The sequence below is a fragment of the Xyrauchen texanus genome, chromosome 22 (assembly GCF_025860055.1).
Source record: "Xyrauchen texanus isolate HMW12.3.18 chromosome 22, RBS_HiC_50CHRs, whole genome shotgun sequence".
In the NCBI taxonomy this organism is placed as follows: Eukaryota; Metazoa; Chordata; class Actinopteri; order Cypriniformes; family Catostomidae; genus Xyrauchen; species Xyrauchen texanus.
In genome coordinates this window covers 16,550,205-16,574,714 of record NC_068297.1, presented here as the reverse complement: position 1 = coordinate 16,574,714, position 24,510 = coordinate 16,550,205, and the positions used below count along the sequence as shown (strand labels likewise).

General features: G+C 36.4%; 1 protein-coding gene across 1 annotated transcript in view; it reads right to left on the bottom strand.

Moving 5' to 3' along the window:
* Window positions 1-1,050: 1,050 nt before the first annotated feature.
* Window positions 1,051-24,510, bottom strand: part of LOC127662495 (chloride intracellular channel protein 4-like) — a 43,042-nt gene continuing 19,582 nt past the window's right edge. Inside the window, exons 2-6 of the mRNA XM_052153693.1 lie at window positions 15,014-15,123; window positions 10,468-10,593; window positions 10,220-10,326; window positions 6,636-6,817; window positions 1,051-2,259 (exon numbers count right to left, since the gene is read on the bottom strand). Of these exons, the coding sequence (XP_052009653.1) occupies window positions 2,095-2,259; window positions 6,636-6,817; window positions 10,220-10,326; window positions 10,468-10,593; window positions 15,014-15,123 (690 nt within the window). The 3' untranslated portion in view covers window positions 1,051-2,094. The remainder of the gene's footprint in view (window positions 2,260-6,635; window positions 6,818-10,219; window positions 10,327-10,467; window positions 10,594-15,013; window positions 15,124-24,510) is intronic.

Genomic DNA, 24,510 nt, shown 5'->3' with positions numbered 1-24,510 from the left:
TTACATATCAGGAATTGTGAAAAACTAAGTTTAAATGTATTTGGCCAACTTCTGACTTCAACTTATATATATATATAAATATATATATATATATATATATATATATATATATATATATATATATATATATAGAAAAATATAGAATGTTTTCTACATTTTTGTCTTTGGTTCACAATGGGGTTTTAAGATCTAGATTTAATCTATTATGTCTCTGAATATCTAGTACCATCAATATCTAAGAATATTTCTGTAAAATCACTTTTTTCTTTCTTTTTTTTTTTTTTTTACAGTTTTGAGAAATGTTGCTCATCCTTTGTGAAGTGAGTTAGGGCCTTCACACAACCATAATCCATCTGTGGATGTATTGTGCATATGTAGAATCTCTAAATGTCAAAAATGGGTGAAGTGACCTGATATTTTGTGCATAAACTAAGAATTATAATAGAATACTCTCAAGAATGAGTCTACAATAACCAAACTACAAATGTATTATAGCTGCCAGCAGTTTATTTAATGAGAGTGCGATGGCATATGACAATCATGCAGTGTTTATTGTCCATACAAAAAGCCACAAAGTATTAACATTCAGTTTCTCAGAGAACACCAAGGGCCGAAAGTGTGCAAGGGGCAATCCTTTCTCCATTTTTTCATTTTCTGTGAAGCAACTTGATTGCTACCAACAGCTGACATAATTTTCAGCCAAATCCTTTTTTTCCTCTGTGCTCTCTCTTTTTAAATATCAGAGCCCCTCCTTTATATAGTTGTATATAAAGCTGAAAGATACATTGTTCTGCTACCTTGACAAAATGTATAAGGCCAGAGGTATCATAAAAGTAATTCTGCTACATTCAGTTCATGAATGTACAAAATGTTATACATGTTAATCTCTGAAAACCAAATAGTATTCTTTATCAAAATACACACACACACACACACACACACACACACCATACAGCACCCAATTCCGTTCATTTGATCTTTTTCCAAATAAGAAATTACCCAGTTTCAGATAAGTTTGCATTCACAACAGATCTGTATCAACATGGAGGGGGCTCTCTCTGAGCCTTTAATTTTAGTCATCCTGTTGTGTGGCTTTCTTTGATAACTCGTACCCATTAAACATGATAAAGCAGAACCCATCTTTAAGTGAGATAGCCCTGATCTACTTTAACCATATCCTTAAAATCATGTTTTCTACTATTCACAAGTATTGTTAAGGAACAAGTGCAAGAGATGTAGTTCTACCTCAAGAGCTACACAGACTTTTCCCTTCATGTTTTTCATGCCATGTGATGCAGTTATGATGGTGCAGCACTCTTAGGAGTTCAATAAATGATACTATGTATATATAGTATCTGTTAAAAAGGTCTTTCCTTCATCCAAAGGCCACAGGTGCTGCAATTTTACAACTCCCTACAGTATGTACTACATGGCATACAAGTTGCCATTTCTGCAAACAACTGATGACAACTAATGTTTATGATATGGAAGCTTCAGATATTAACGCAATTCAATATGTACTTCATTTCAACCTTCATTCTGAGACTTATGTGGGTCCAGAGTGCTACACTGTTCTAAAACTCTCTAAAAATAAACACTGGAGCTTTCAACAGTTCATATGCATATAGCTTGAAAACAAATAAAAACAGATTCACTTTGCAAGCTTAGAAAAAGCATTTTTTCTCTTCATATTTGAAATCCATAATAAAACAAATGGCTGGTGAACCCACACTGCTATTGCTACATAGTGTGGATAAAAAGATTAGAAATGTGTATGAATGTCTAGCACACACAAGCACACACTCTAATAGCCATCGATACACCGTCAGTATCTGGCATTTCCTGCTTTGACACATTAAAAAAAAACTGAAATGGCAAAGTGTGATAACAGCCTCTCTGGCTGTACTGAGAATAAATGAAATATCCTAAAGAACTGTAACAAGGAAGGGAGTAATCATGGTTTGGGTATTTAGTCTAAATAAAAAGAAAAGGGGAAAAAAAAAAAGGAGTCCATAGCTTGTTTTTTTTTCTCTTAATGTGAATGAAAATAAACAGTCCTAGCGCAAAGAGGGGAGTGGAGGACAACAGGATCCATTATTTGACAAGCTGTTTGGCTACATCAGCGTAGGCAATCTCGATTTCCTTGTCACTGGGACACGTGTTGGTGAACTCCTCACGCTTGTAGGCCTTGTTTAGGTACCTCCAGATGCCCGACATGTCATTTGGAATCTCAAAGCCTCTGTACTTCTTTGCCACCACCTACAAACCGAGAGAGAAATAATTAATTGCCAAAAAAATAAAAAAAGAGTTGTGACAACTAGAGGTTGACCGATTTATTGGTTTTGCCATTAGCAGCTTTTGGAACTTTAAGATATCTGCAAATATGAACACAGATAAATTTTTTCTATAGGTGAAAAATAAATGTACAGACTCCTAATGGGGGTTCTTTTTGACACATGACTATGTCTAGCACATTTAACATGGTTGCTGATTGATAACATTGACAGAGATAACCTAAGGTATAAGTTTAATGTGCACTTCAAGTGGAGTCGTAAATATCGTCAGTACAAGTCCCGAGCACATGAATGACCAACTGAAGTTGTATTTACCAGTGGAAAACCCGAGTTGCCACAGAAGTGGTGTGTTGACATCGAAGATTATGAAAAGCATTATTATAATAGTCATTTAAATTCCAGTGATTTATTTAAATAATATTTAGGTATGACATTCTTTGTTAGATCCAAAATCCACAAGAGATGCTGTCCGCAAACTGAATGACAAGCAGACTGAAAAAAGTACATACAAAATAAAATGTTTTATTTTAAACTTGCATAGTGAAAAAGTCTGCTACTTAGTGTTGTTACTTTAAGAGTGTTTCTTTTTTTTCTTTTTTCTGTGACCAAGCTCAGCTGGTCTAAATCTAGAATCATGTGTCTATACAAGGGATGAGTTGTTGTTTGTATGGTGAGCACTGAAGAAAGCTATGGGCTGAAAGTTGGTAACAGTTTATTTTAATGTATCCTTGTTACACATATTACATGTATTTACTATAGTGATAACAGTCAATTATGCGTAATTACAAGCAGTTAACCCTAAACCAAACCCTAACATTACAGTAAGTACATGCTGTTAATTAGTAACAATCAGCAATTACTGGTGTAATTACACTGTAACAAGGACACATTCAAATAAAGTTTAAACAAAACGTTTACTCGCTGGTCTGTTTTTATTTTTTTATTTTATTTTATCCCCTTTTCTCCCAATTTGGAATGCCCAATTCCTACTACTTAGTAGGTCCTCGTCATGGTGCGGTTACTCACCTCAATCTGGGTGGCGGTGGACAAGTCTCAGTTGCCTCCGCTTCTGAGACAGTAAATCTGTGCGTCTTATCATGTGGCTCGCTGTGCATGACACCGTGGAGACTGAGAGCACAGGAGGCTCATGCTATTCTCCGTGATCCAAATACAACTTACCACACCCCATTAAGAACCCCTAATCGCGACCACAACGAGGTTTTCCCATGTGACTCTACCCTCCCTAGCAACCGGGCCATTTTTGTTGCTTAGGAGACCTGGCTGGAGTCACTCAGCACACCCTGGATTCGAACTCAGACTCCAGGGGTGATAGTCAGCGTCAATACTTGCTGAGCTATCCAGGCCCTGCTGGTCTGTTTTTAACGTACAGTTGAAGTCAGAAGTTTACACAAACTTAGGTTGAAGTCATTAAAACACATTTTTTAACCACTCCACAGATTTAATATTAGCGATAAATTATGTGGATATATTGAAGCAACATCTCAAGACATCAGCCAGGAAGTTAAAGCTCGGTCACAAATGGGTCTTCCAAATCGACAATGACCCCAAGTATACCTCCAACTTTGTGGCAAAATGGCTTAAGGACAAAAAAGTCAAGGTTTTGGTGTGGCCATCACAAAGCCCTGACCTCAATCTGATAGAAGATTTGTGGGCAGAACTGAAGAAGCGTGTATGAGCATGGAGGCCTACAAACCTGACTCAGTTACACCAGTTCTGTCTGGAGGAATGGGCCAAAATTCCAGCAACTTATTGTGAGAAGCTTGTGGAAGTCTGACCAAAATGTTTGACCCAAGTTAAACACTTTAAAGGCGATGCTACCAAATACTAACAAATTGTGTGTAAACTTCTGACCCACTGGGAATGTGATGAAAGAAATATAAGCTGAAATAAATCATCCTAACTGACCTAAGACAGGCAATGTTTCTACGATTTTTTAATGTCAGGAATTGTGAAAAACTGAGTTTAGATATATTTGGCTAAGATGTATGTAAACTTCTGACTTCAACTGTACATGCTGCACTTTTTCCACTATGAAAGCTTAAAATAATAAAAAAATATATATTTTTGATAGACATTTTTCAGTCTGCTTGACATTCAATGTGCAGACATCATCTCCTGTGGATTTAGGATACAAATCTTTTGTCTCTACGCACCCGAAATTATACAAGTATTGTTTGAGTGCAACAATTTTAAAATCCCAAGATTGATCTTTTACTCGATGCGCAATCCTCTACAACAAGAGGAAATCACTCACATTTGCAACCAAATTTTGTGCTATGCAACTAAAATGTCTATGATTAGCCACTGACTGATAAATGTTCAGATTTCACCAGTGATTGTGTAGAATAGTGGGGGAGTTATTCAGCATCCTTTCACTGCATGTTGAGAGTAAAAGTTTGGTTTGAATCGTTCCGTGTGTGTCCAAAGATGAGATCCATGCAATCCATTTGTCATTGAATGACTCTTAATACAAAATAAACATTTAAAGCACGGATGAGGTAAAGCTATTATAGTTCTCTCTCCTTAACATGCGCTCATTTACAGACGCTCTTTTACAGAACAGCCTGTTTTCTTTGAGACAGTACCGGTTTTAGCACAAATCAATTTAAATACGTCTAAATAGTTCAAATAATGCATGTAAACAATAAACATGTAACAAAACATAATATATGCAATATAATTTCATATTTATTGGTGGAATATGTGGATTTGATCATATCTAAAATGTGACTAAAATGATGAAATCTACCCATATGAATCAATAACGAAATCAGAATTGAAAGCTAGTGAATCGTAATAGAATAAAAATTGGGAAATCTGTATCAATACCAACCCTAATGAGAACATAATAATTGAAAATACATGAACAGAATTAGTGATATGCAGGAGTGAGTCACTCCCGTATTTCCAGAAGACAATAGCGGTAAAAGAACGAGCATGTTTTAATTTATCTGTAACCACATGTACAGGAATATTTTAAAACTATGTACATTCTATAGAGCATGTAAACATCTATTGGAATAAAGGTTTAACTAGTATAATTAATCGGTGACAAAAATTAAATAAAAATCATCACTTGGTAGCACTCAGGTTGGTGAATGAATGCTTGCATGTAAAGTTTTACATGTATATTTTCTTTGCGATTCATCTTGTCCTGAATTGGAAGAATTCATTGTAGGCAATTCTTGTGATGTTTATAAATTTTTCTTAAAACAATGTACAATAACAGCATTTTTGTTACAGTTCATGTTATATGAACTGAATCGTGCTGCCTGACAGCCTAGTTTGCCTTAGCGGGTAATTCATCTAAATACAGTTGGCTGAATGTAAACAGGAGGGTCCAAAAAAAAAAAAAAAAGACTGTATTTGTGCAATAAGCAGTGTAAACAAACAAATAATTCCCTGAATCCATCAGAGTGGATACTTAGACCATGCCCACGCTAATGCTTCCGTTTGAAAACGCATCAATTTGCAATGTTTACGCCTCTGAACCACACAGTTTTCCTTCACCAAAGACTTTATAAAATGCTCTCAGTAACCAGATTCTTTGGATTACGACGTTAAGAAACTGAAAGATGAGTTTTCAAACTCTGAACCACAACTCATCTTAACTTTCTTTCATGTCTGCTTTCAAATGAACCAAGAACTGTTATACTGTTATTTGTCCTTAACACTCTATGGAACACATTATGTTCAGCTCGACTTAAATCAGTATGATTTCTGACAGACTGTATAACAATTGTAGGCCTAGTTGAAATTACATTCATAACAGAGTTTTATGTAATAAATGGTATTTAAATAAAAAAAATTATCAATGTTAAAATATATAAATCAAACTTTGATTTAAAAGGTTTTGTTTTTTTACATTTAAATAAAAAAATATTCAAAAACATTCTAAAATGCTCTTCTGTCACCAGCACAATTTGACTGAAGCCCTGTTCACACTGTCAGTGATTTTCAGCAGAGAAATTGTATGCATTTTGAGGGAGTTTAATTCATACGTTATTAGCTTGTTCATGATATGATGCATTGAGCACAACTGTAGTTTATATTAAAATGCTCTCCAAAGCAGATTGTTCGTTCTTACAGGAAAAACAAATGATTATAGTAAGAATGACATCTTAGTTTTCCTAGCAATACATCTCACCTGTGATCAGATTTTGTACAGCTATGGCCAGGTGTGCAGCCGACCAATAACATTAGAGTGAAAACAGTAGGAATGCCAACTAGCAACATAGAATACAGAGACTAGCGATATCCAGAAACAAAAAACACTGACAGTGTGAACAGGGCTTTAGGCATAACTGCACAGTTCATTACCTTGACAATGTGGAGTTTGGGTAGCAGGTTGCAGTCAGCCAGTGTCATCTCCTCGCCATCTAGAAAACTGCGTGTGGAGGCCTTCATCTCCTCCATGCTGTTGTGGTCAATCTCGTCTGGTAGAGGAGAGCACAGGTACTCATCCAACTTCTGCAAGGTCTTCAGCAGACCCCTCTCCAGTCCTGGACCCAACACCAGTTTAGAGTCAGTAAACATTTTTACTTTTATAAATGTTATAATTTCTTTCCAAATCTTGCAGTATGTAAATGTCCATGTTTGTGGACACTGCAAAAGGACTCATCTCAGGAGTCCCTCAGGGGGTCTGAACACCTGATAGATTTAATCTGATAGATTTAAAGGGATATTTCTATAGTTCGATAGTCATCGTTTTCTCACCGCCATTTTGTTAAAAGCTATACAACTTTGTCACTTCAGGGGAACACAAAAAAATATATTTAGCAGAATGTCCAAATGGTCAGTTCAGTTCAGTAACTTATTTAACCAGGATAAAAAAATCATTGAAATAATATTTCTTTTACAACAGTGATCTGGCCAAGAATAAAACAAAGACACAATGACAAATGAAATAAAATCAATAAAAAATTTAATTATCTATAAAAGAAATGCAATTAACTTTTATTGTATGGAAAAAAGATGCCATGAATGTGCAGGAGGACAGAGTAAAATTCTGCCTAACATCTAGGTCTGTCACAATTCTAACATTTGGCTGACGATTCATTGTGAAACAAATAATTGAGATTTTGATGATTGTCTGTTTTAGAGCCTTCTTAGAGCCTTAAATTGTCATACAAATATGTGTGCTAAATACACCTCAAGTAATTTATTTATATTTAACTTGGATTAATATAATAAAATAGGGATACATGATTTAAGGCTTTAAAAACTTGGACAATGTAGCACAGGGGTAGAATGACAAAAAAAAAAATTAAAATACAAATAATAATAATAATAATAATAATAATAATAAAATCCCAAATCCCAATATTTCCAAATACTTAAAGGTGCTGGAAGCAATTTTTTACATGGAGAGGTATATAAAAATATTCCTACTCTCTGAAAGATAATAATGAAATAAGTGTCCCGAGATATCTCACCGGTCTCTGTGACAGCTCCAGAGACAGCAAACAAAAATGTGTCAGTGGGCCGCGGTCTCTGACGCTTTCTGCCTGCCAATCATCTTAAAAGGATATTTCACAGAAATGTTTTTATTCTCTTATCATTTACTCTCATTTACATACCATCCCAGATGTGTACGAGTTTCTTTCTTCTACAGAACACAAATGAAGATTTTTAGAAGAATATTTCAGCCCTGTAGGTCCATACAATGCAATTGAATAAGTGTCAACATTTTTAGCTCCAAATAATTCGGATATGCACGAAGAATGAATACCCAACAAAACGAAAAAAAGCACTTGATCAATATTGATCGGCTTCTCACCCAAACCTATCATATTGCTTCAGACTATATGGATTTAACAACCAGAGTCTTCTGGAGTACTTTTATATTGCCCTTATTTGGCTTTTGGAGCTTCAAATTGTTGGCACCCATTCACTTGCATTGTATGGACATACAGAGCTGAGAAATTCTGCTAAATCTTACATCTACTCATCTGGGATGGCATGAGGGTGAGTAAGTGATGAGAAAATATTCATTTTTGGGTGAACTTACCCTTTAATGCCATTATTATGGCGTGTTGCTCATAACAGTTGTCAGTTGAGGGTGGTATTTTGTTGCAGTTGTTTTTGACAACCTAACGCCGCTCCCCTACTAATTTGCTCTCAGCACCCCCTGGCATCCTTTGAACGCCCCCTTTGAGAACCCCTGCTTTATTCTATCATCTCCACATAAATCAAGTAAGTGGGCATCTCCTCTGTTACTGCGTGTCATTACCACTGGATGTATGAACCCACAACATTCTTAATGAGCTGCTCAGAGTGTAGTGAGATGGTCAGAGTTCATTTGTAGTGCCCACATAATGCAATAACACAAGTAAATGATACAAAAAACACATAGTTCGTAGAATTTCCACATTTATTTAAAATTCCCTTATTTGGACAGTAAAATGTGAAATTGTAAAACGTGAATTGAAATTTAAAAGTGCACAATAATCACAGTTATCTCAATCGATCAGACAATTATTTAATAACTGTGACAGACCTAAAATCTCTTATCTCACAGAATAAAGTCATATAGTTTTCTAACAACATGAGAGTGAGTAAATGATGATCTTTTTTGATCCCCTCTAAGTGTACGTGAACTGGTGAGAAAGAGCCCAGTTTTTTTTTCTTTAGTTGTGATTTATATTGAGTAATACAGTCTTCTTTCCTATTGTAAAAGATCCATTTAAAAGGGATCTGGTGTTCTTTTAAAGATGACTCATATGTGAAATCACCTCTAAATTACATTAGTCTCATCATGCAGTAGAACAGTCATCTGCCCTCTAGAGGCAGAAATTGCCAGAACTTTAGTGTTTGTTGCACTTTCACTGTAGGGAAAAGTCCCACACCTCACATTCTAATATTAAACCACTGTTTATTAAATGGCCATATCTGTTTATCTCTAAATGGATAAAAGTCTAAAAATATCAAATAAAACCCTCAGGAATGCAAACTAAAATGCAGTAGTTTGACCCAGTGATTTCTCCCTTAGACAGCACTATCTGCTAGCACTGAGATAATATTGACAGAATCCAGCTGGTATGGAGAGCCCGTTATCACCCTCAGTCAACATTTCACTAGGGTGGAGACTTTTGAGATTCTCCAAAGTCAGTTTATGTTCAGGGTTACTGTCAAAGTATTACTGAGCTGGGGAGTCTTTGAGATTGTGCAGTATTGCATCAAGGTAAATTCCCAACATATATCTTACTTGGGCCAGTTTTACATGACACACCATGAATTAAAATGGGTCAATCACTTATTTCACCCAAAAATTTACTTAAAAGGGAGAGTTCATTAAAACATGAAAATTCCAACATAATTTTCTCACCCTCATGTTGTTCCAAACCTGTGTGACTTCCTTTCTTCTGTGGAACACAAATGGCAGGGTGTTAGGGACTGACAGCACCAATCACCATTCACTTTCATTTTATGGTAAATAAAAAAAAACCACAATGAAATAAAATGGTGACTGAGCCTATTAGTCCTTAACATTCTGGCTAACATTTACATGGAACAAAGTCAAATAAATTTAGAACAACTTGAATGAGGAAATCTCTTTTTTGGGTGAACTTACCCTTTAATGCTAACAGTTACCGTTTTTACTCTGGGAGCTGATCCAGCTATCAAATTGTAGGCATCCCAGTAGCACTAAACCATGCAAAAGAGCCACTGGATCCAAGCCCTGTGTTATCTAAATTAGTGACAACACTGTTTTCATACACAGCATATGATGAGGCATAGCAACCATAACAAAGTCTAATATCTCATACAAGAGCAATAAGAACTAATTATGTGTGCTTAAACTGAGCTTATCAAGTATAAGATTATTCCAATGAACAATGTGCGCACTCATGAATGTACACCTGGTCTTTTGAAATGTACAAAGATAATTAAATCTTGCTTACCTTCGTTGGCGTCAGGTTTGGAGTTTTTGATGAAAGCAGAAAATCTGGCGAATATATCCATGCCTGCAGTGTTGGACTCTGGGTGCCTGGCACCAAGTTTGGAGAATCTGAAAGTGTGAACACGCGCGCACACACGCACACACACACAACGTTTGATATGTGGCCCTTAACCTTTTTTTAAGTGTGACTGAAAGGCATGTGGAAGTATAGTTGGAGACACTCAAACACACAAACACATTTTTACTCACTTTGGAGGGCAGAGAACGTCCTCTAGGAACTCTTCGATCTTGTTGACATCTGTCTTGACTTCTCCATTAAAGGTGATGAAGGGAGGGTGAGTTCCTGGGGCCAGATTCTGCAGATCAGCTGGTTTTCTACAAAGAAGAAAAACATTGTTTTAAGTAACATTATTGCAAGTAAGGGATAATGTACAGTCAGTCGGTTGTTTATTTTGTAATAAGCTGACTGTACATTATTTCCACTTATTACATGGCTACAAACCAAAAACAATGAGTTGAAATTATGTGAGGAAAAATAAATAAAATTAATTTGCTGAACAACTGAATTCCACCTCTAATTTGTGCCGGATTTCTGTTGGGTGTTCATTTTGTAAACAATGACCATCTGACTGCTCAATATGCAGTTTATTACAAGCCTACTTGCCAAATAGATAAATAAATGCACATTAAAAATGTATTCGAGTTAGCTTATTCTAGAGATTGCACAGTGATTCGAAAAGCAGGAAAGATGACCGGTTTAATATCACTTAACCCCTTAATGTGTGGTTGTTACTCAGAAATATCAGACTGCTAGATGGCACCATTGATCAGTCAGAATAGAGTATTCAAGAGACCGTGTTATAAACATTAATAGTGTATGGAGAGGCACATTATTTTTTGTTTACATACTTGCATCTCTCCTAACTCAAAATACAAAAGACAACTATAAGCATTGTTCCCACACTTTTTGAGCTAAGAATATACATTAATTTTCCATGACCTTTACGATCATTTGCAATCACAAAATAAAGATTTTTTGCAATCAATCATTCATACCAATTTGTAAACCAGTTCAACCAATTCACTGAAATGAAGAAAAGAAAATAATAATAATGTCTTGCAAGCAAGTTTCAGTATAAAATATTTTTACAATTGTTCACCGGATATTCTGCTGTATAGAGCAGATAATAACTAGAAAAATATAGTCGTCATTTTTCTATTTAAATTTCCATGATTTTTCTTGGCCTGGAAAATAATTTTTAAAAAAATCCCTGATATTTCCAGGTTTTCCAACTTTGTGGGAACCCTGTATGAGTTAACTACTTGTTGGTTAATTCCCCTGAAAAGTGTTAACACTGTGACGCTATCAAAAGAGCATTTGTTCACAATAGTGCAGGGGTGCTCACACTTCTGTGGCATGAGATCTACTTTTAATAAGGCTATTATTGCCAGATCAACTATGCAGGCATTTTTGTCACGATACTAAAATGTCAGTTGCCTCAACTAATACCTGTGAAGTTTTCCACGAAGACACCCACCAGAGTTTTGTTGACAGCCGGAGGCGGCACGAAATTTGACAGAGGCGGCCAACGTTCTGTAGAAAAGTTTTTTTTTTAATAGAACACTATAACAGGAAGCCAGCATGGCCGATGCCATTTTATGAATTGCTTTTCTAATATAATGCAGGGTGATAAGATGCCCTCAGGGAACACACACACAGTCCTCACTGTACAGGGATTTTCCAAAGCCCTCCAAGCCAAACACACACACAGAGCTGCCAAGAGTATTTGAGTAAATAGGATAGATGTTTGTGTGGCACATGACATAAAACAAATGGAAATAGAAAAGTTTTTGAATGAAGGCTACAGGGATCAAGACCTGCAGTAAAAGCTCAACACACTTGTTGATTCAGGAAAAGAGAGGGGATATCTCCCATGTGACCCTGCAGACAGGAACACTGTGATCTTACCAATCAGAACAACAGGAAATTACCTCACACCTCTGGCATGAACACAAGGAGCACCCTATCCCTCGCTGTGGCATGAAGGAAAGGGTAAGTGGGAGAGAAAGTGGGAGAGAGAATGTGATGTTAGAACAAAGAACGAAATAAGGAACGAAAAATCGAACAGACAAAAGAAAACAGAATGAAAAAAACAAACAAAGAAAGAACTAAAGAAAAAAGAACAAAAGAAAGAAAAATTATTAATGACTGTTGGCATGTCTAAGCAGTCTTATAAAGCAGAGCTTTAAAGGTCTAGCCACCATTCACTTACATTGAATTGACCAACATAACAGCAATATTCTTCTGAAAATATATATATTTTTTGTGTTCTGCAGACAGAACACGTAATCTGGCACACGCTTCAATTGTGATTTTGATTCAGATTCGTGATTCGCAAAACAAATCATTCAGACCGTTTTTTTAATCTTTTTGTTCAGTTCAAAGGAATCAAATTTAAAAGATTTGACAATTATTCTTTCAACGAATCACACATAACTATCGCCGCTCTGCCTACATTTATGCACGTACTGCTGTTATTTTATTAGATTTTTTTAGGTGTTCAGTCGCAAAAGTAACGAAAGGGTCTGGAGAAATTGATCGGAGTAGAAGTATCAATTTTCTCTTCAAAATGTAGTAAAGTGAAAGTCCAAAGATATATTTATACTCAAGTACAAATATATATAAAAAAAAAAGTTGTACTTAAGTACAGTAATGAAGTATTTGTAATTCGTTACTATACACCTCTGGTTTATAGCCTAAAATACTGAAGATCGTAAATGGAAAGTCTGAGGGGGAAGAGAGAGAGAGACTAAAGGAGTAGAAGTTCTTACACAAGTACTTCTAACAGTATCTTATTACATTTTTCATAAATCGTTATAGAGCAGTGGTTCTCAACTGGTTTTTCTTCGGGACCCAGATTTTACACTGGAAGTCAAGTGGCAACCTACCATAGTAAAAAACGTAATGCATTTAATAGATCCTGGGCCACATTGCCTTTTATCTTGTTTTGTTCAAGGTTTTCAAGTATAAGGTGCATCAAGGGACATTTTTGTTGTTCTTTATGTCAACAACAAAATTTACGGGAAGTTTTCTCTCCCCCTTTTAACAGTTTAAGATAATATTTATTTATATGAGCCCAATTTTAACCCATTTGTTTCCTAATTTCAGACGTCATTCAAATATACATATTACACAAAGAGGAAAGGCTCCTCATTAGGCTACCATGGTTAGGTCAATGTAGCTAGTCTTAAATAATAGTAATAATAATAATAATAAAAATAAACTACATTTATGAAAAAAAAAAACCTTGCTGAAATACATTTTGAAACTTTAACTACAATTGCCACTGTCGATATAAATATGAGGTCTAATAGTTTCTTCCTTTAGATTATTTCATATGAAACTATACATTTGTCAAAATATAACAGTTAATTTTACTCATGTCAAATCGTGAAACAATTTTGTAAAGGTGATGATGTGTAATCATTTTATTTTGGTGATGAAGTTTAATGAAAAAACACAAAAAAACACAATACAATAAAATAGTACATGGCACAGCGTTGCTCTTTTCCTCCTCAGTGATGTTTGGCATGTCGGGGCTACCTACTGTTTGAGATTTGACTTGACATCCTCCGTAACGCTTTAAACTAGAAAAGTCTCACTAGAATTGAAATTGGTCACATCAGTTTTGAGGTCTGCGTGCCGTATTATCGAGGGAGGCCCGGCTGTTGTGCGCGCACCAGAGAGCAGAGCAGATACAATTGTTTGCCATTTCTGATTGTGGGTTGAAATTAATATACGCATTCAGTTATGTGCTCACACACCAAAAACACTGATAAACAATGCTGCAGCACTAGCATGTGTGCTTCAGGTGTACGATTATCAAAAGAGATTATAATGTTTTATACACCCATTTCTGCAAGAGTTTGTTAAACAATCTTTAATATAATGTAATGTGGAAACAAACTAATTTATTGATATTCCTTAATAAAATGAAAGTTTATCACTTTGTATCTCTCCCCGAGTGTCAACATGTTTGTGTGACATCATGCCCCTGCATCTTGGTGAAATTTGAGTTGAGAATTTCTGCACAAGCCTACAAGTTGTAATTCTGACTTCAATATGAATTCCATTGCACTTTTCCTAGTAGTTAGTTTTCAAATCCGACTTTCCAAGTTGAATGGAACACAGCACTACTTTTCAAAAATTGATCTGACGCTGAATACTCAATCGGCCTAATTTACACTTAAAAAAACTCCTGATGTTGCTATAACAATGCATCAGTCCTCCTTTCCTGTTTAATAAATTAAGCAATCACATGGTCATGCTGAACATCTTGTGTTTTTAAATCCATAAGGATCTCTTTCTCAATGGAAACAGTGGCAGTTATGACAATCTCGCACTCTTCACTTTCAAATTACGTATTCAATCAAATTACATCAATTAAAGCGTGATTGCGTCACTCAAGGTCAGCTTGTAGGCCTTGACCAGGACATATCCTACAGATCACACCCACCAAGAAAAAATAAATCAATCTGATTGGCTGATGAATCTGCTTCTTAGAGGGTTTTCTAGGTAAAGGAATTTGCATACAGGTAAATATGTTCAAATTTTTAGCTAGTAACCTCATATATGAAATGTTCTCTATACATGAAGTTTATCATTCTTACAGTTATCATGGCCCTTACCCTCTTTAACACAATATTATATAGAATTTTGTTATGCACTGCAATAATCCCTAACTGCAGTCCTTTAGAATCTCCCTAACAGCTCTGTTGACCACAAAGCACACACCTCTTCAGGTCCACAGTGGTGACATTGAAGACCACACCCTTCAGCCACAGGATCATGAAGAGACGCTGAGAAAATGGACAATTCCCAATACTCTCTCCATCACTGCCTGCCTGAGAGAGAAAGAGAAATACATATTAGTCTGACTTCAAAAATGTGAAAAAATTAATTAAAAACTGTCATCATTCCAGTGAGTTCCAATGTAAGTAACTCAATATCTGCTAAAATTCCAAAAGTGAACATTTTGCAATTACAAGATAGCTAGCTTAACTAACAGATTGTTAAACAATGATAACCTCCATGATATTTATTTGGCTGAAAGACTGAGATTAACTTCAGTCCTGCTTTCAAAACACATACAAAACAGACATTAATAGCAAAACTTCAAAAAGTGTCGGCCATTTCCAGAACAACGACCCTATGATAACCCAATGCATAGGTGGAGATCAAACATTTTACAGTATTACACACTGTCGCAATGTGTGTGTCTTTTCAATACCACCATGAAGAACACAAGATCCTAAAAGTCCTGAGCATGTACAATCCTGGCTATAAAAAAAATTTGTACATAGGATCAATTATAACTGTGACGCATGTTTGTTCTGAATGTACGTTAATTAAAGTTTTGGCAATGTACACCCATTTTATCATGCCACTAAATGTTTGGAATCTTAAAATCTTCAGCGAGGGTGTGTGTGTGTGAACATTTCTTGAAAGACACAAAATTCCACAGTAGAGATATCACCATATTTCCCTAAATGAGCCCAACCCCTCATCTCTCTGCTGAATACCACACTCAACCTGAGCTCTAACAACTAGCCTTCGTGTGTTCTCGCTCTTACCCCTCCTTTTCCACAAATCTCCAGAAGATATTTTTACTTGTCAGAGAACAGAGATTTTCCTGAGTATTTCAGTGATTCAGATTCATTAGCATGTGCGATAATTAAGCAATTTTAAAACGGAGCTCACACTAACAGACCTGTGTATGTACAGTATGTGTGAGAGAAAGAGAGATGCTTATTGGCCAGCCTGATCTCATGAAATTTACGTTATCATGACACAATTTTTGCAATTCAAAATGTACTTGCCGTATCTCACGTTTGGCGGCAGTTTTCCAGTGAAATGTCCAGCTGGGGGCCCAAAAGTGAGTAAAATGGAGTTGTTTTCAGGGGAACAGGTTTTAAGGGGAATTTTCGATGAATGTTCTTAAGTCATATCTCCCTAACCTAATGAGTGCTCTAACCTAACATTTGCCTGAACCTTACTAATAGTTTTTTAAAACAAAAATTAGATGTTAAAAATTACATTCTTACCAAATAAATGCCTAAACCTTACCAACAGTGTTTAAAAATGCTGAAGCAAATTTCTTTTCCTAAAGCAACCACATCTTTTCATGCCGCTTCTGACTCTGTTGTGTCACATGTCAGCTTGAGCACATAGCTGGACTTGATCCTTGGTCCTCTGACTCAAAGCCCAATGCTCTATATTCTATAAGGTGAGCTACTGTGCATAAAAGCATTAAAATGTATTGTTTTGCAAAAGATGTGTTTGAGTTGGGTCTGTGTAATAAGATAAAAAAATAAGTATTTAGAAAGTCATAATCAGCCATTATAATCATGATTTGTGTGAATGTGAATAAAACACACTCTAAGTTGTTTTAGCACTTATAGTGTTCATTTAGTGTCTGTGCCATGACAATGCAATGTCAACAAACCCAAAAATGACTAAAAATTACAATTTAAAACAATTTACAGCTCAAATAATAAACAAGTTAACAGAAGAATTAAATGTAAGTTATATAAAATTATAAGCTTGATATTTCCGCCTCTAAACCCTCCAAAGATTGTCCAAAATCAAGTTTATTGGCCACATTCACTTCCATTGCAAGTGCCTCACAGTAACACAGATTTTAGTTTTTTTTAAAGAAAAGGAGGGATGAGTCGAAATAAAGTTTTGTGGTAAATCAAATTTGTATGCCACAAATTATGTTGATTGAACTTAACATGTATTGAACCCGGAATATTCCTTTAACTTTTAAATTCTGATAATTGCCATTATCTTTTATTATTACTCTACATTACTTTTCGTTTTATTTCATTTTATTTGTGCCATTGACATTTCATTTTATTTGTTAATTTCACTTGATTATTTGCTTGTTAATAGAGAGAACGATATCATAAAATTGAGAAAGCACCATTTAGCCAGATATCCTGTGCCATACAAGTAACATATTACACAATAATATGTCTATTATAGATTTTAGCACATTCTCAGAGTAAATTAATTCAAAGAGCAGCACTGATATTTGAAATCATATTTTTTCCACATTTGTGTATTGTTAGTTTTCATGTTGTTATCTTTTTTGCATGTTGAAATTAATCCAGCAGCACAGACTGTAAGGCCCACTAAAGAATAGGAGACCTTGTTCTAGGGAGTTCTCTCCCTTTCTCTTTCATTCTTCTTCCATCTCGCTCTTTCTGTCTCTCTCCCTCTCGTTCAATCACCCTACTGATATCTCTTTCACATTCTATCTCTGTGGTGAACCTCTGTTCAGTTCTCTTTGTGGCAGGTTTAGCTGCCGTTTACTCAGTGTTCAGTTTAAGTGCTTCTCTTGTTGACAGTCAGGTTTGTAGTATAGCGGTAAAGACAAAATTTTATTTAACAAAACATTACATACTTTATCTTTCAGTCAAATACTCAGATGCTATTCTGCGAAAGAAAAATAAAGCACTTATTCAGAGAGGTAAAATTCTAGATTAAATGACTCAGTATGATTCATTGATTCCTTATCTGCAGCTCTTAAATGAAAGATGCTTACAGAAAGAGTCACGACAGTTGGGGGAACAGAAACAGTGCATCTCACAAGGCAGAGAAGGAACACTTGTATTATAATGAATAGGAGAAATTGGATTGCCCAGTGGATTTAGAAAAGGAAATTCCATTTTACAGGTAAAAGACAATCAGTTTTAGATACAGACATCGCCTTTTAGTTAACTCAAGAATGCATATGCCCATTAGCTAGGCCAGTCTGAACAACAGCGTTTTTTCTGTGATTTAAGCTAAAGCAGCACAATTTATGATACCATTATTGCCAGACTTTGATGTTAATTTTAAATATGTTCTTTGATCATAATCTTGACCAACCATTTTGACGATTTCGGTGTTTTCACATTCAAGTAAATATCAATACATTTATGCCATTTGTTTACAATGAAAACAACTGTCCAGCCTGCCTGGCAGCGTTCCAAAGATGACCGCGAGTGGAACACTTTGCACAGGGACAGAGAACCAAGTTAACAAGCACTTAAGAATACGGTTTATTCCAGGGCTTTTGCAGAAAGCGGCATTCTGCAACATCATGTAAACTAGAATGCTGATTTCCTTAAGCCCTCTGTCTGAGACTGGATCTTAACTCACAAGTGCCGTTCTCATGGGTGTTTGAAGAGTGCATGTGTGTTGAACAGACCGGATAACAAACGTCATAGGATGGAGCCCATCAACAAGTCAACACAGTGGAAAGAAATTAAACATTTTTGGGAGTACAAAGAGAAAAATCACATAGACCATAAACTATACCCATTTATACACACCAATGTAAAGTTTTGTGTAAGAGGGAAACCCCACGACTGCGTTACAATTCCACTGCCGATTGGCGAAAGTTAGGGAAATCACAGTATTAATGAAAGTATTGAAGAACATTTTTATTCAGAACAACAGCTCTCTCGCTCTCTCTCTCTCTCTCTCTCGTAATTTCTTCAATTTCATGCTTCTGGGTAAATTGAGCTTTTATTTTGGCGGCACACAGAATCAAGGACTTTTGGTTTGTATGTTTTGTTCAAAGATGACAGCTTCCCTCTTTTAGTTCACTATATAGCTTAATGTGCTTATCAGACCGCTAAAGACTGTGATTTATTTAAATACAGTGAATATACTCCATGTGCTGCATGCTTTACAGCAAATGAATGCTCTGCTGTTGGTCATCTCTTACAAACAATGAGCACGTGATTATTATGAATGCCGGCTTTACATACTCATTTTGATGTGCACGCCTTATGGAGTTTGTATATCCATTTTATTTATTTAAATCCCAGCCTTGTGGTTTAATCATTATACTTGGGCATATCATGCCCAATTTTATGCTTAATGCTTAATTTTAATTAAGCCTTCATACAGTCATTTTATAACAGATGTGTCAAATTCTGTGGCATTATGCATTTTTTCATTAATTACATTTGTATGACTAGATTTCACGATTCCATCCATATTTTCCGCATCTCGGAAATCATAAGAGTGATAGGACCCTAAATAAATTGGTAAAATGTAGGCTACCATCAGTCTTGTTGTAGTACTGGTGACAGCCTGCAGGTTATCCACGGTTGTGGATTCCACAGGGTCCGTTATCTACTCATCTGCTTTTGTGTACAGTTTTAACCAATTCTCTCAAATAACTAGTTCTTCACACATACCCTGGTAAAGCAACAAGAAAACAAAAAGGATGAGAAAAAGAAAAGAGTAGCAGCAGGTGAGCTTTCATTAAAACTTTAGAGGATAACCCCTCTCTATTTATTACTGCCCTTCTTTTTGTTTTCCTACCCCTCCTCTTCCCTCCCTTTCTCACCTCCCCCATGAGGCATCTGTGGATGGAGGGGAGGGCAACGGAATGTTCCAGATATGTCCAGCATGGAATGATGTGCGAGGGTTTTGTTTACATTTTGTGACCATGATGACTGAAGGCAAGCATTTTCTGTGGACAGCTGTGCTCACTCAGACACACATTCAGACTACAGTCTGCTAAAACACTATGTTACATTAACACACTATCGGTCTAAAATATTCTACAGCCACACATTAGAAAACTCCGGAAAGTCTATACTTGAAGTTATGATCAGCCAGTTTTCAACAGTACTTACGTTGTCCCCTTCAACAATGGAGGAAAACTTAAATAGCAGCAGTGTGTTTGAAATTTCCACAGCATTTGTTTCTCTATAAACATCTCTCCATTCAGTGGGGTCTCTCCCACAGACAAACACAAACACAGGTCCATATGCACGACTCTCCAAACACAAATGGAGTCCTTTTACTAAACACCTCTTAACACACTGGGCGCATCCAAAACAAAAAGCAGAAAAAAACAGATGTCATACCTTATATGACAACACTAAAAGCTTCAGCAAAAATGGAAAGAGTCCTCATATTCCAAAAATATTATCTATTAGAGACAAAAAGATAGAAAAAGACAGACCGACAGAATAACAGACATTCAGTCCATGGTAACATTGTGAATAGTGCCAGAAAATGTGTACTACAAATATTTACGATATACAGTATATTCAAACCTACATAAATTATTCCCATATTTTACCACCATTGAGAATACTGCATCGATTTTAATGCATTTTTTATTTGCCCATGTGTTTTAAACAGACAAGTGGCAGCAGTTTTACATCCTCTACTTGTGTCATGACTCATGCATATAACAAGAGCATAAAGACAGAGATATTTTAATAGTAAATCTCAACAGTAAAAAGATTCATTTTCAAAGTTTGACTCTTTTCCCCGAATCAGTTCTTTCACACTGCCAGATTCAAGGACCCCATTTACACCTTGTATTAAGATGCGTCTCAGGTGATCAGATCACAAGTGGTCTGACAAGACATCGCTGCTTACACCTGGACGCTTAAATGAGTCTCCTGTTACCATTTGTGTTCGGATTGAGGGGAGTCTCTGATTTCATGACGACATACATCAAATTATGTCACTGTGTTACTGTGTGGTACTAAAGCGCAAAAGAAAGCACAAAAAAAGTGGTGCGCCGTTTCTCCCAGATGCAATTAAATGTAATCTAAACACAAAATGCAACATCAAGCAGAATTACCAATTATTTTAGTAGATTACCTGTATTAAAGGAGCTACTCATCTGTGTCTATGCATATTGATATCAGAAACACAGAAGATCTGTGTTCTCGTGCTTGTGTATGTATCCTTGTTTTAAAATTGTATTATCAGATGATTATTGTAATTGTTGTTTTAGCGCAGCGTTTGACAGGCAGGTGCTTCACTGCTGTCCGAGAATCATCAGGACGGATTAGCATTTACTTTAAGTAAAATGCGATATGGTCACATGCGTTTTTGACAACCTTTGTGTTTTTTGTGATCTGATCACAAAATGATTTAGATCCTATTAAGACCTGTATTTTCCGCTGACAACATATGATCGGATCACCCGAAAACGCATCTTAATATCAGGTGTAAACGGGGTCAATAATGCCTAAATCAGTCCAAAACACTGCAGTTATAATTGAACTAAAGCAGATTTTTGCATAGTCGAACAACAGTCTTCATCCGTCTGTCCAAGCAAACATGACACAATGTGTAATCAAATATTTGACGTCAGCTGAGGAAGTGTTCAATACGTGCCATGCATCACCTCTTATGAAGAAACACATTGCTCAGAAACACTGAGGCATTGTGTGGTCTGATTAACATGCTGGACGAAGCCAGGCTACAATTACATTATCGAGATCTGCTAGTCCGAATTCGCGAAAATTAGACTAGTGTGATTTCAGATGGACTAGAGCTTTTAAGGAATTTTAAAAAGAAGAATTACTGTAGTGGTAACTTTTAATGTGCATGAAAACATACTGACTGATATTTTTGTACTATCATCCCCATTTAATGTTCAAGGACATTCATATTCAAGTCCCCTTGTGAAGTGGTGAGAAAACCTTTTTCACGGTCACTATGTGCACCGCTTATATGATTTCAAATTAATTAAAATCACAATGTGCCCCATTCTCCATCTCTCAAGAGCAGGTGGATGTGCCTGATAAACTCCTTAAAATACGGTCAAGGACAGACATAAGATTTAAACTCTCCAAAGAGCACTCACACAGCTGGCCATTGGAGACATTGAGTCAAGATCGTATAGTGACTGGTGAGTCCATCTGATGTGTCCATCTAAGCACCCTCAAACGAAACTTAGAACACCCTCAATTGCAGACCAGGGCAAACTACTGCCCGCGGGTCAATTTATCATGAATGTTTTTTATTAGAGCTTTCATTTATTTGGCTTTGGGACCTATCGCGCATCCAAAAGCTTTTAATATGCTCTGGGTTGCCAGATAATAGATACAACACCCCAATCTGAGATTTATACTTGCACAAATTGGAAATATTTCACCTTATGTCATACTTGATTTATGCAATCTGGCAACCATGCATGCGAGTGTAAGCACTTTCTCCTCATTGGAAAAAAAACTTTATAGTGCAATATTATGCTCAAATAAAAGTGTTATGCAGCCACTCCGTGTCCATTCGTTTGGCTGCATATGCAGTTTAGTGCCAAGTCTGCGAGCAAACATTTTCAGTGATGAACTTCAGTAAAATCCCAATAGATCTTCGCATTATTAGCACACAGGCACGTGAGTAAAACCAAGTGAGAGAGGAAAATGTTTTGTGGTTCTGCAGACAGTGCAGAGTTAAGTGATGCGGAGTTGAGCAGTGTCTTCAAGGTAAGTTGCCAACTAGTCTGTGAAATACATACTGGAAAGTTAATAAACAATGACCCCATAAGGTTCCCTTTTCAATATAACTAATAACGTTAACCTTGTACCTGACAACCATGTCACTCATGTTTATCACATCAATTTGCTATATTTTGTCAGTGCAGTCAGTAATGTAGCTGATTGAAAGGAAAGCATCAGAGCATCTTATTGCAGCTCAGCAGACAATGGTGCAGTGGATTATGTCTGTTGAGTTTTGATTTCACTCTACGTTGTTACCTAGTTGGCGAGACGCAATGCTGAAGAGTAAATAAACAACGTACAATACATCTTTTAATCTCTGTGACAACAAGCTTATAGCCAACCATGCTGAGTGAAGGCTAATGTGTAAACATGTATTCACTAAACTGTTTTGTTCAGGACTCGCAGTTTGGTACCCCCTTTAACCGAACAATTCCAGTCATTACATTTACAAAATTAAATATTTAAAAGTTTGTGTTGAAAGTTTTCCCTGAATATGTATATCAGAATACGGTATAACACAGCTGCCGCTGTTCATCTCTTGACTCGGCAGCAGCGAACCATGAGTTATTGTTTGTGACTGTTTTGTTTTCATTAACAGCTAAATATTGCTGATGATGTTTTGATAAGCAAGAAAACTGTACTTTAGTACAATTTAGAGGTACTTGTACTTTACTTAAGGTATTACCATGACATTTTCTATTACTTTATACTTTCTCTCCTCTACATTTCAGAGGGAAATACCTCTACATTTAAATAATACCCAGCTTAAATAAAATGTTCTTTCCTAATTACCTACAGATGGCTGAAAAGGGACCGCAAACAGGCAGTAAGGTGTGGGACTACTTCTACAAAGATGGTGATGTAGTTGTCTGCAATACCTGCAAAGCAAAGATAAGCCAGGGATCTAGCAAATCCCATCAAAAGAATACCACCATTTTGTGGTCTCATCTGAAAAATTAACTATATCGGCCACCATATCAGTAATCAGTGAAATTCCCCCATCGGTCTGGCTCTAGTTAGGATCACTACTTTATCTTAAGAATGTGAAATGTCAGACTAATAGTAGAGAGAATTATTTATTTCAGCTTTTATTTCTTTCATCACATTCCCAGTGGATCAGAAGTTTACATACAATTTGTTAGTATTTGGTAGCATTGCCTTTAAATTGTTTAACATAGGTCAAACATTTTAGGTAGCTTTCCACAAGCTTCTCACAATAAGTTGCTGGAATTTTGGCCCATTCCTCCAGATAGAACTGGTGTAAGAGTCGCACATGAATTTTCAGTTCTGCCCACAAATTATCTATCAGATTGAGGTCAGGGCTTTGTGATGGCCACTCCAATACCTTAACTTTGTTGTCCTTAAGTCATTTTGCCACAACTTTAATTGTCCATTTGGAAGACCCATTTGCAACAGAGGTTTAACTTCCTTCAATTTCTTGAAATGTTACTTCAATAATCCACATAAGAGGCACACGTTTGAAGGTAGGCCTTATAAATACATCCACAGGTACACCGCCAATTCAGTACACCTCCTATCAGAAGCTAATTGGCTAATTGTCTAACTTGAGTTCATCAAGTGTGCACATGCCACTTGATGAATGGTTCCTGCAGTCCGGACGCTGTCAAGCAGCCGCGTTCTGCAGATCTGCCCCGTTCTTCCCGGAAGTTAATAACGAACTGACAAAATCCTGGCGCGCACTATTCCCCTCCTCACTAAAGTGGACCATGGGGGAGACAAAGGTTATGCCCAACTATCCCCTGTGGAAGAGGCGGCAGCTGCACATCTTTGCCTAGCGAGTAGCAGGCCATGGAAATCATGCCCCGTCCATCCTTCCAAAAATTGTTGAATGACATCCACACTGACTGGAAAAGCATACTCGGCGGTGGGCCAAGCTGGTTCAGCACTCCACGTGATGGCAGAGCTCAAAGTTTTCCAAATTAAGCTCCTAAAACAAATGGATCATAGCCTTGC